Here is a 12,348-nt window from a genome sequence, read left to right as displayed (position 1 = left end):
GCCTAGACTACTGCAACTCCCTCCTGGCTGGTCTACCTGCATGTGCCATCCGACTCTGCAGCTCATCCAGAATGCAGCGGCTCGCCTGGTCTTCAACCTTCCTAAATTCTCCCACACCACTCCGCTCCTCCGCTCCCTCCACTGGCTTCCGGTAACTGCTAGAATCCACTTAAAGACACTGGTACCTGCATACCATGCTGCAAATGGATCTGGCCCTTCCTACATCCAGGACATGGTTAAACCGTACACCCCAGCACGTGCTCTACGCTCTGCATCAGCCAAACGGCTCGCTGCACCCTCACTGCGAAGGGGACCCAAGTTCCCATCAGCAGAAACACGTGGGTTTGCTATCCTGGCTCCAAGATGGTGGAATGAGCTCCCATTGACATCAGGACAGCAGAAAGCTTACACACCTTCCGGCGCAGACTGAAAACTCATCTCTTTCGACTCCACTTCGAGCGATAGAATTACTAACAAACAACTGCTAACAAAGCACTTATATAGTAATAAAGGACTGGCTTATCTAAAGCCAGTTGAGTAGCACTTGAAATGCTTGGCTCTATGAAACCTGATATACTTTATGATTCTGTTTTCTTTAAGTTTGTGTCTTCTTGGTCGAACGCACTTATTGTAAGTCGCTTTGGATTAAAGCGTCAGCTAAATGCAATGTAATGTAATGTGCATCTTAAAAGTGTTTAATTTTAGATAAATAAAATAAAATAAAGTGTAGCAGCAGCTTGAGTTTCCCTTTTTCTTTGTTAACCGTTTCACATCATGACTTAACTGTTTCAGACGATTATAGAACAATATCAGTCTTTACACATCATAACAATTTAACAGTTTTAAAGTTTCTCTTTCTTTCCCTCTTATATCACAGTCCCTCACTCACTTTTTTTTAATTTCAGTGTGAGAATTGAGCTAGAGCTTGTTCTGCCAGGAGTTTGTAAATCTGGGCTGAAATGGTGTCAGAGCCATTCTCATACACATGCAGGTGCTCATTGGTTAGCCTGGGTTAGCTCATTGGTTAGCCTGGGTTAGCTCATTGGTTAGCCTGGGTTAGCTCATTGGTTAGCCTGGGTTAGCTCATTGGTTAGCCTGGGTTAGCTCATTGGTTAGCCTCGGTTAGCTCATTGGTTAGCCTCGGTTAGCTCATTGGTTAGCCTCGGTTAGCTCATTGGTTAGCCTCGGTTAGCTCATTGGTTAGCCTCGGTTAGCTCATTGGTTAGCCTCGGTTAGCTCATTGGTTAGCCTCGGTTTAGCTCATTGGTTAGCCTCGGTTAGCTCATTGGTTAGCCTCGGTTAGCTCAGTGGTTAGCCTCGGTTTAGCTCATTGGTTAGCCTCGGTTAGCTCATTGGTTAGCCTCGGTTAGCTCATTGGTTAGCCTCGGTTAGCCTGCCCTGGAACCATATTTAGTTTTAATTTTGATCCTGGTGGACTGATCATATCGGGCTCTGAGACTGCTTATTTGTTGTGACCTCAGTTCTGACTTGAGAGGGAATGTTTGGTCAAACACTTTGTGTTTTGTCTCATATTGGGCGTGTTGGCACTTTTAATGAGCGCCACGGTCTCTGAATGAGACACACTGGCTCTGTGCTCCCAGTGGGCAGGATGAACACGAATGAGTCCCCTCAGGGTTCAAAGCTCTGTTCTCACTTTCCTCTTTCCTCTTCTTGGAGAGCGCCATGTGTCATTATGTGTCTCTCCCTGTCTGCCGCTAACACGCCTGTTCACTCTCCTCTCCGCTTCTCTCCCTGTATCGCTAACTCTTCTCTTCACTCACTCTCCTCTCCGCTTCTCTCTGCCGCACTCTCATCTCTTCTTCTGTGTTTCTCTCCCTGTATCGCTCACTCGTCTCTTTCGCCCCCTGTCGGCGGCGGTTAAATAGAATCGCCCCGTCAAAATTGAAATCCCCAATCAATGTAATGATTATAGGTCGGGTCCGTATAGGTCGGGCGTCTGGGTCCGGACCGCGGTCTGCCCCTGCTATAAAGGAACTACAGCCGAGTCCAGCAGCACGACTTCAACGTCACGCCAACTTAAGATCCATATTCAAAACTACAGATTCTAAATGGTACAAGTTGAAGCGTTTGTTTGAACAGTCTGCAGGAGGCAGGGACTTGCTTTCAAAACAGAACAGAAACTAACTCAGAGGAGTATTGACGTGTTCGGCGTAATGACGTACAACGGCCTCGACAACTTCTGTAGTCCTATTCAGCCACTTGTTAATAACCATCGTTTTTCAGACACGTAAACTCTTCAGAAATCCCCAGTGGGGTCTCTGCTGATGGATTTAATGTTGTAGAACAAAACGTGATCCGTCTCTTAAATGTGTCTCAACCACAGACCTTAGTTCCAGATATTCTCCTAAACCGAATGGAGAGATCCCATTGGCTCTGAGACGAGGGAACAGGAAGTGGTGAAATGCTAACTCACTTCCGGGTTTTAGGACTCGTCACTGTCTGTTAGAGGGTCTTGAGCATGTTAAATGTCTGTTTCCTTGTACCCTGTCTTATCTATTTGTCCTTGTTGATGCTGCACATGGAGCTGCTGTGATGCAGGAAACACTGCAGACCTGATCTGACACTAAAGTATTATCATATCCTATGGTATTACAGTGTAGTGAGTGCATGGGGGGTCCCTCACCAGCTCGTTGGCGTGCTTGGACCAGGCCAGGTTGCAGACCTGAGAGCTGGTGTCCATGCACTGCAGCGGCTGGGAGGTCAGCGTGTTCCAGAAGCGGATGCAGCGGTCGGCGGTGCCCCCCCCGGAGGCCAGCAGCCCGTGCTGGTGGGGCGACCAGGCGATGGCCTTCACTGCAGCCAGGTGGTCCGTGTAGGTCTGCACCGGGCTCAGGGACGAGTGGTTCCACACCAGCAGCTGAGTTAACACAACACAAATAAAGCTTTATTTATACAGCACCTTCATAAACGGACTGCAGCGCTTCACATACAAACAGACAAGTAGGGATCCACGGATTTTAAAAAGTCCGCCGATGTCGATACCGATGTTTTACTGTATGAACTGTAATAGTAGCATTATCAATCAAAGTGTATTTATAGAGCCCAATATCACACATTTTACATTTGTCTCAGTGGGCTTTACAGTTTGTAGAGAATATTGAAAACGACACCCTCTGTCCTTAGACCCTCTGTCCTTAGACCAGTGGTTCCCAAACGGTGTGCCGCGGCACACTGGTGTGCCGTGAGTCAAGTCCGTGGTGTGCAGTGGGATTTTGTGACAACCATACGTTATTATTGCAATATACAACTACACAAAAATAATTATTTTTTAATTTACTATATCAGTACTTTGTAGGTTTATATGTACGTAATCTGCGCGACTTGCGCGTCCACATCTCCACGTGCAGTGCTGCATACACATGGATGAGTCAGCGATAACTCTCGAGGGGTGGAGGTATGCCCATTATTTTGAGTTCATCCGAAGAATAGACAGGAATGTGACGGTGAGGTGCAAACTGTGTCCAGGCCAGAAGCTGTTATCCACTGCTGTAAACACCACGTCAAACCTCAACAAGCACCTGCAAAGAAAACATGCTAAGGTGGAGCTACCGCACACGCTATTTGTTGTTTGTTTATATCACAGTCTGTTCTTCTTCTCTGTCTTCCGGTTGTTGCCTGTTTTGAATGACGAATACACACTACCGCCGCCTGCTGGTAAGGAGAGTTATTGCCACTCACGCATGCGCAGTTCGTACGTGCTCGGCTGAAGTCTTTGCGGTGTCTGGTTCCAGTGCAACACATGGCCAACACGCAGGAGAACACGCCGACGCAACAGCGTGAGCAGAGATAGACTGCGCAAAATATACAGATAGCAGGAGACAGAGGACAGCCACGGTCAGATAGGAAAACATTCAGGATCTGGATTAGTTTTACGCGATAATGGAAACTGAACTAAAGAGAACATTTGAAACTTTAGCAGTCTGCGTGATCTGCCTGCAGGGAGGGGCGGGCCGGCCCTGCGAGTAAAGTAACGAGTAAAGTAACGAGTTACTTTATGTAGAGAGTAACGAAGTAGTGTAATATATTACTTTTTTAAAGTAATATGTAATATATTACTTTTTTTTAGTAACGACCCCATCTCTGCTGAAATGTTACATTTATAATTTGTAGTTCAGGACCATGGACAATGCAGCTTCCTTGCATTTACAGTTATCTGTGCTTGAATTTCCTTTGTCTCATTTTTAATGTTGTGACCTGTCTGGTTTAAATGAGTGTGTTGCTGCTTTGATGAAGCCTAATTTGATAACGTTTCAAATTAATTTCTGAAATATTTCGTTAATAAATATTTCATGAGTAATATAGTTGTCTTTGTCACATTTTATTTGGCATTAGTAAATAATTATGCACATTTACAGATATTTTACATGATATGAGTGATAACACGTGCTATAAGGGCTATTTTGCACAATAGGTGTGCCTTGAGATTTTTACTTGTCCTTTGGTGTGCCTTGGGCACAAAAAGTTTGGGAACCACTGCCTTAGACCCTCTGTCCTTAGACCCTCTGTCCTTAGACCCTCTGTCCTTAGACCCTCTGTCCTTAGACCCTCACATCGTACAAGGAAACACTTCCAGAGAAAACCCACAGTTTAAAGGGAACATGGAGAAACCTCAGGGAGAGCAACAGAGGAGGGATCCCTCTCCCAGGACGGACAGACGTGCAATAGATGCCGTGTGTAAATTGAAAAGATAATACATTTGCAACATAGGTAGTCCAAATGTTTGGAAATGCATCTGTCTGTACTAAGAAGATGAATCCACGAGGATGCCGACAATCCTGTGGGAGCCATCAGGGCGAGCATAATGCAGACTAGGGCAGCCTATCCCTTTACGGGAGAGAGGGTATGGCGCCTGCATGTGTAGAGTGAGCGAAAGAGAAGATTCAAGGCTCAATTGTCGTGTGCACAGTAGCTACAGTGAAGATATGGCAATGAAAAAGTTAGGTCACAGGCTCCTCCAGCAGTGCAACATGAATACAGGACATAAAACAAATAAAAACAGATCAAATAGTGCAAGGGAATGTTTTGAGATGTGCAAAAATGTAAATACAAATTAAATAGAATTAGTGCAAGAAGAGTCTATAAGAAGTTGAGAAATCGTGGTTTCTGGAAGTTGATGGAAAGTTAAGCAGCAAGATTACAAAGCCATCTCTTTTATTTCTTGGTAGGTTGTTAGTGTAGTAAATAAAAGCCAATACACTAAGATGGAGATTAAGAACAACAACTGGGCTTTAAATAGAATATTATTTTGTCTTGTTTTATTTAAGTCCAGTGTTTATTGATCTCTTTTTGTTTTGCTCACGAAGAGGGTTTTTGTATTTTCATGTTTTATTATGAAGCACATTTGTGTTAACTTCAGTGTCGGTTGGTTTTTTCTGAATCAGAAGACTTTATTTGTCCCGGGCAAAATTGGGTTTTGTGACGGAGGCTCCAGGAACTTTAGAGCAAGTTAAAGTATAAAACAGAACAAAATCATTGATGTAAACACAAGAAGTTATAGTAAAAAAATCCAAGAAGTTAGAGCAAACATTTAAACACAAGAACTTATAGTTTTCAAACTTCCAGAAGACCTGAGGTCTTCGCCAACGCCGAGCTCTTTGAAGTCGAGGCTAAAAACACTGCTTACCCAGAAGCCTTTTAACTTCTTTTAGCACCTACCGTATTTATAATGTTGTTTTTAAACTATTCTGCATCTCTTGTATGCTTTCCATGTTTTTCCATTATGTTTATTTATCGTGTTCCTTTCTGTTGTCTTAGTATTAAGTGTTACTGATGATGTAAAGCACTCTAAAATGCCTCTGTGTCTGAAAATGTATAAAATAAACGTATCTTACCTTATAGTAAAAATGTCCTACAATATAAAACATACATTACAGTTTTCATTAGTAAATAGTTGAGTGGACGGTACCTTGTTGTCGTTGCCCCCCGATGCGAGCAGCTGATGGTCGGTGCTCCACTTTAAGCCGCACACTTCCTGTCTGTGACCCTGCAGACGGCGCTCTGACTGCAGGGGGGGGGTCCGCATGTCTCTCTGCAGGATCATACGGTCACGGCTTCCCGAAGACAACTGGTCTGCGTTCCAGGCTAACGCTCCTGCACACAGAGGGAAAGCTGCATTAACGAAGGCCCCGCATGACCTTTGACCCCAGAAACATCTTCACACCTCTACTTCTTGACCCCTGCCACCTTAAATCTGAGGCAAGATGTGAGTTTTGTTCAGGAAGGTTCCTGAACGCCCCCGAAGTGTCAGCCATGATTAGAGCTGGTCTGATTCTCTAGGTGATAGGAAAGGAGCTTCAATGCTTCCTTTATTATCTCCTTTAGGACACACTTGACAATCCTTTTGCGAAGGGAAAGGACATAATGCTGTCCCACAATTCTTTCTGCAACATTTAAAGTCAGGCAACAGTCGGTGGTTCACAGAAACAACTGATCGTGACAGAGGATTGTGAATCATGTGTTACGCTTAGGGTTGGGAACCGAAACTGGGTTCCAGACGAGAACCGATAAGAAAATGCCTTTGTACCCATACGACATTTTGGTTCTGCGTAACGGTTCCTAAACGTGGTAGACCCTGTATTCCACCGGGCCCGTCTGAACCGCGGTGACCCGGTAACTGTGGCAAGTTCATAGCTCAGTTAAAATAAAGTACAGCTTTTGTATTGCATGTATATTTTTTATTTGTAAAAATGTCAGTTAAAGCTTAAAAGAATAAAGATATTTTTGTTATCTAAACGTTTGACCTCTTTCTTTTACAATTTTGGAATCGAAACGGGGAATCGATAAGAACCGGAATCGATAAGCAGAACCGGAATCGATAAGCAGAACCGGAATCGATTCATTTCAAACGATCATCCCTAGTTACGCTGCTTATTGATCATTTCACAACTGGGCTGTGTTCAAGTCCCAGCAAGACCAAGTGCTACCGAGGTGTCCCTGAGCAAGGCACCGTTCCCCACACTGCTCCCCGGGCGCCGTTCAAAATGGCTGCACACTGCTCCCAACACTAGGATGGGTCAAATGCAGAGAAACAATTTCCCCACGAGGGATTAATAAAAGTCCATCTTATCTTATCTTAACTTGTGTTTTAAACTTTGTGCTAATTTGAGATGAATAAAGTATATCTAATCTTATAAAGTAAAAACAAAGACTCTCACTCACCGACTCTCGCCGTGTGTCCTTCCAGGGCGAAGAGTTTCTTCCCAGCGCCGGCGTCCCAGATCTGAACGAAGCCTTTGTGAGTGCCCACCGCCACCAGGTTCCCCTGAAACAGGAAAATACACGAAGTCATGTGACCGTGCTGAAGTTCCTTTACGGCTCAACGTTAGCCGCCTTTAGCTTAGCGGTTCCTTTACAGCCTACCGTTAGCTTTTCACTTCAGAAATCATAAAGTGGTGTTAATAGTATACGTGCAGATTATCCGGCTGAATTAAACGTGTAAGAATCATAAACGATAATTTTTCTGCAATAATCCAAACCACATGGAGAAATCCCATTAACTAGGGAGATGCTGCCTTCAGGCTCCAACACAGAAATACGACATCACAGCACCACTATATACAATTCATTCATTTACTCACCCTCTCGGACCAGCCAACGGACGTGACCGAGTCTCCCTCCACCGACAGATCACACAACCGTGTTACCTGAAGAAAAGACATATCAACCAGTGATTCACTTATTCATGCTGTCAATGACACACACACACACACACACACACACCCACACACACACACACACACACACACACACACACACACACACACACACACACACACACACACACACAGCACCTGGCTGGTGCAGGCGCTCCACAGGTACACGCAGGTCCCCAGCCCCACGCTGAGCACGTTCAGAGACGACCAGTCCACCAGGTTCAGGTAGAAGTCGTCCTGCAGCTCCGGAGCGTCCAGGACTTTAAACGGGATCTTTGAGATCTTTCGAGTTGGCTTCCTCGGCGAACGCAGCAGCTTCTGACTTCAGCGGGAGACCAGAGCGACATACGTGAGGCCAACATGTAAATGTGCAGGTTATTTTGACGATGCACAGATTGCTATTTCCTAGGGCAATGTTTGTATCTTTCCAAGAACTGTAATCGATGCGGCACACACACACACAAAATGCAGTTCTCTCAGTTCACGGAGAATACGATACGATAATATCTTATTATCAGAAACAGCACGAAGTGGTTCTGGCCCCGCAGCAGCTGCAACCTCATTGGTCCATTGTTAGATTCTTTGTGTGCAGATCGACTATAACATATCTAAACAACTCAAACGTGTGCTTTACCTTTTGTTGCTGACAGGCGATAGGGAGTAGGGGGAGATGTTGGTGCTGTCGTCCGGTGAAGACCTCTTGGTGTTTAGTGAATACTACACACACACACACACACACACACACACACACACACACACACACACACACACACACACACACACACACACACACACACACACACACACACACACACACACACACACACACACACACACACACACACACACACACACACACACACACACACACACACACACACACACACACACACACACACACACACACACACACACACACACACACCATTATTTCTCGGCACACACACTGAATAGTAACATTCTTCTATTTGATCATGCTTTTTTAAAGGACTCCAGAAAGCATTTTGTACGGTATGTTTATATTCTTTGATCACATAATAATAAGGAGGATGTCCCTACATTAAAGAGACTTCTCTTCTCGGGGGTTGACGGCTGCAGTCGCCTGTCTTCGGTCTGAGGGTCCTGGATCTTCTCTATTCCCGCCCCCAGCAGCTCGTTCTTCAGCAGAGCAGAGTAGGCCAGCCCGTCTGCTGCACCGCACCATAACACACACACACACGCGCACACACACATATGAAACACACACACACACACACACACACATATATGAAACACAAGAACACAAACACTGTGTGCACATAAGGTAGAAATAGACTTTAGTTAGAAATATATAACTCGTCACCGGCTTGAGTTTCAATACTCGGTACACATGTATTTATCATCCTTGCAAGGATGGAAGTAGTCATCACATACAGAGCTGCATGGGACAAATAGTTCCCTGAATAGTGTCCTTCACATGCCTTAAATACAAGAGAGGGTGTTATTCAGTCACAAGATACATGTATATACCGGTTCAAAGCAGTATTCAATGTTTAGTTCAGATTAGCTCCACCTCAGAAATGAGCATGCTTGTCATACGTCTCTCTCCATAGAGGCTGAAGCATCATGTTAATCACATAGCTATCACATGCCTCAAACAGTCCGGATGCTCTTCTAGGCAATCAGACAGACAGCTACAGCTGGGATGCCTTTGTTGAGTACAGTATTTTCCCAACAACTTTCATTTACCTTTGATGTTGTCTGAGGACGCATCCTTTGTTTTTCTGTTCTGAGTCGGTGACTTCTCATTTTCCTAAGAGTCACAAAGATACCGTCGTTAATGTGAGTAAAAACTCAAAAGTTCTCCATCATGCAGGTAGCCACACACACACACACACACACACACACACACACACACACACACACACACACACACACACACACACACACACACACACACACACACACACACACACACACACACACACACACACACACACACACACACACACACACACACACACACACACACACACACACACACACACACACACACACACACACACACACACACACACACACACACACACACACACACACACACACACACACACACACACACACACACACACACACACACCTTTCCGAGAGCCGTTCAAAAGAATAGTTTTTTTTGGCTTTGATTATTTATTGACCCTGCTTTAAATGATATTTCGGCTTTATCATTGCCTAGGTTTTTGTTGAAGTGCATCCAAATGCTGCTGCGTTTTCACGTTTGCAAATGTTTTCACATTCTACCTGTACCACTTCGTTCGTACCAAAGAGCCGTTCAGAAGAATCGGATCGTTTGAGAACGTAACATCACGACTGCTTACATTGATTCTGTGGAAGTTGATGTTCCAGTTGGCCCCCGCTCTGGTGGGAATGAATCTGTCTCCCAGTTTGCTGGGTGAAGACAACGGGGAGCCGCTGGGAGTCCGGCTGGGCAGACTCTGGGCCAGTTTCTGCAACAACAACAAATAAATGCGTTCATCTTTGAATGAATTAAGTACGTTCGGTCACTTTTCTGATCTCATTTATAATATAATCTTAAAACACCGAGAGTTAAATTAACAATGACTTCATTAAGGAAGACAGAAGAAAACTTAAGGACTCACAACGGGGCTCAGGTTGTCGTTTTGAATGTTGATTTGTCGGAGGAGGCGATGTTCATAATCTGGATCCATGTTCACCACAATGTAAAAGCCCAGGCACCCGGCTGGGTGGCTCGAGACCTGCAGAACACACACATGAACAGTTTAGGAGACACTTCAGGTTAGAAATGTAAGTTTAAGCTATTTTTTCTTTAAAAGGGCATCCAAAATAAACGCCTGAGATTTGAGTTTCTAACTGTGTCTATTTGTCTGTGCATATTAGTCCTACATTCACCAAAAGTTAAAATTAGATAATGCCACACATAAAACACAGACTAAATGAATTGTCTGAATGCAAGTAATTAACTGGGAAAATATGTATTAATATCAGTTATAGTTGTTTACCTTTAGTGGTTTGCATAATGCAGTTTACATATTACATGTTAGACGCTTTTATCCAAAGCGACTTCCATACTCAGTACTGTGGGCAATCCCCACAGGAGCACTTTGGGGTGAAGTGTCTCAGGGACACAACGACATGCTGACTGTAGTGGGGTTTGAACCTGTGCTCCCCTGATACGAACACCAACGCACTACTCCACTGCCTCCCTTATATATCTGATAACAAATAGAAATCTCTACTTCAGTAGCACTAAAACCATCCAGTTTAATTCCTGTATATATATATCGTGAAGCTTTTTACAGAGGGGTTTGATCATTTATTAATAAAAGCCCAATAAATATCACAATGTAATTCTACAAATAAGACAAGTTGGATTTTCTTCATAGCTGTGCCAGTATTTTCATACAAAGAGATGTCTTCAGTAAGACCATTTGACTCTCAACAAAAAGTCCCAAAATCAAACTAGCATTTCGAAATTAAAACCTTGTTTATAGTGGGTTTTTTTTAACAGGAGGGTAATTCATGCAAAGTTAGAATGTTTTGAAGCCAGAAGCCTGAAAACACTGATATAAACCTGTAAAACCAGAGCAAAAAATAGCAATTCTATCTACATATTTACAGTAGAAAGGACAGGAGCCACAAGAATACCTAATATAACATGTTATTGATAATTCAGCACAATATTACAGTAGCAGAAAACATATATGGAATAAACCATAAAGTAAGAACAGATTAACACAACAATCCGTCACCATTACGGCACGATTTACAGCTATCTTTAATCCAGGTTAAAGCAACATATTATATATTTCTGAGCCTTGTCTCTGAGCTAAATGTCATCAAACTGTCTCTTTATTATAATGTTTGTAATAATAAGAGAAAGCTAGGCTAACATAACTAGCATTAGCTTATGTAGCTAGGGGCTAATCTAGACATATTTGTAATAAAAACATACGTACAGCAGCGAGCCCGTGCCCAGAAACCAACACCGCCAAACAAGAGCAACAATCCGGGAGATTTCCGAAGATAAAGAGGAACAAATGTGAAGTTATTCACTCTCAGATGTGACATGTAATTCACTTTAGCTCAGGTGGAAATCACACAATGCATTGTGGGAGTTGTGACGTGACGTAGGAGCTTCAAATCAAAACAAGGAAATGCGGCGCAGGAGTTTTTCCGTTTTCCCCTCCAACTTTCTAATTACATTAATTCAAAACTGAGGGCATTATTAACAGAAAACAGAAAAGAAAACAGAAAATATATAAGTTGTTTTAATTGCACATTTTCTCGAAGGCAGAAAACCGTCTTGAAAAGCTTTGTTTTATTTTCATTTTTCAGAACTAACCAGAGGTGGGAGAAGTACTCAGATCTTGTGCTTGAGTAAAAGTAGAAGTACTCAGATCTTGTAGGCCTACTTGAGTAAAGGTAGAAGTACCAGAGTGTAGGAATAATGTTACTCAAGTAAAAGTACAAAAGTATTATCATCAAAATACTTAAAGTAGCGGCAGTAAAAGTAGTCAAATGTGCAGTTTGGTCCATTTCAGAATAATATATCATACGTTTTATAATGATTGATCATGAAAGTGTTCTCAAAGCTGGTAAAGATGCAGCTAGTTTGAATGGCTTTGTAGACTGCAGGGTGGCTTGTGAATTTACTCCA

At 43.4% G+C, this 12,348-nt stretch overlaps 2 protein-coding genes across 2 annotated transcripts in view; both read right to left on the bottom strand.

Moving 5' to 3' along the window:
• The window catches only part of LOC117445495 (fizzy-related protein homolog), a 15,953-nt gene extending 14,268 nt beyond the window's left edge, over window positions 1-1,685 (bottom strand). Inside the window, 1 exon segment of the mRNA XM_034081219.2 lies at window positions 1,655-1,685. Within this exon segment, the coding sequence (XP_033937110.2) occupies window positions 1,655-1,685 (31 nt within the window).
• Window positions 1,686-2,602: 917 nt separating this feature from the next.
• On the bottom strand, window positions 2,603-11,797 carry LOC117445493 (fizzy-related protein homolog). Its single transcript, XM_034081216.1, has 11 exons — window positions 11,648-11,797; window positions 10,310-10,426; window positions 10,028-10,156; window positions 9,402-9,465; window positions 8,733-8,863; window positions 8,308-8,390; window positions 7,812-7,995; window positions 7,599-7,664; window positions 7,180-7,282; window positions 5,927-6,111; window positions 2,603-2,878 (listed from the first exon to the last, which is right to left on the bottom strand). The coding sequence occupies exons 2-11, from the start codon at window positions 10,376-10,378 to the stop codon at window positions 2,603-2,605; spliced, it is 1,290 nt and encodes a 429-aa protein (XP_033937107.1). The 5' UTR covers window positions 10,379-10,426; window positions 11,648-11,797.
• Between the last annotated feature and the right edge of the window lie 551 nt (window positions 11,798-12,348).

The sequence above is a fragment of the Pseudochaenichthys georgianus genome, chromosome 4, assembly GCF_902827115.2.
Source record: "Pseudochaenichthys georgianus chromosome 4, fPseGeo1.2, whole genome shotgun sequence".
NCBI lineage: Eukaryota > Metazoa > Chordata > Actinopteri > Perciformes > Channichthyidae > Pseudochaenichthys > Pseudochaenichthys georgianus.
Note: the sequence above shows the minus strand (reverse complement) of the source record. Positions and strands in the feature narration are given on the sequence as shown.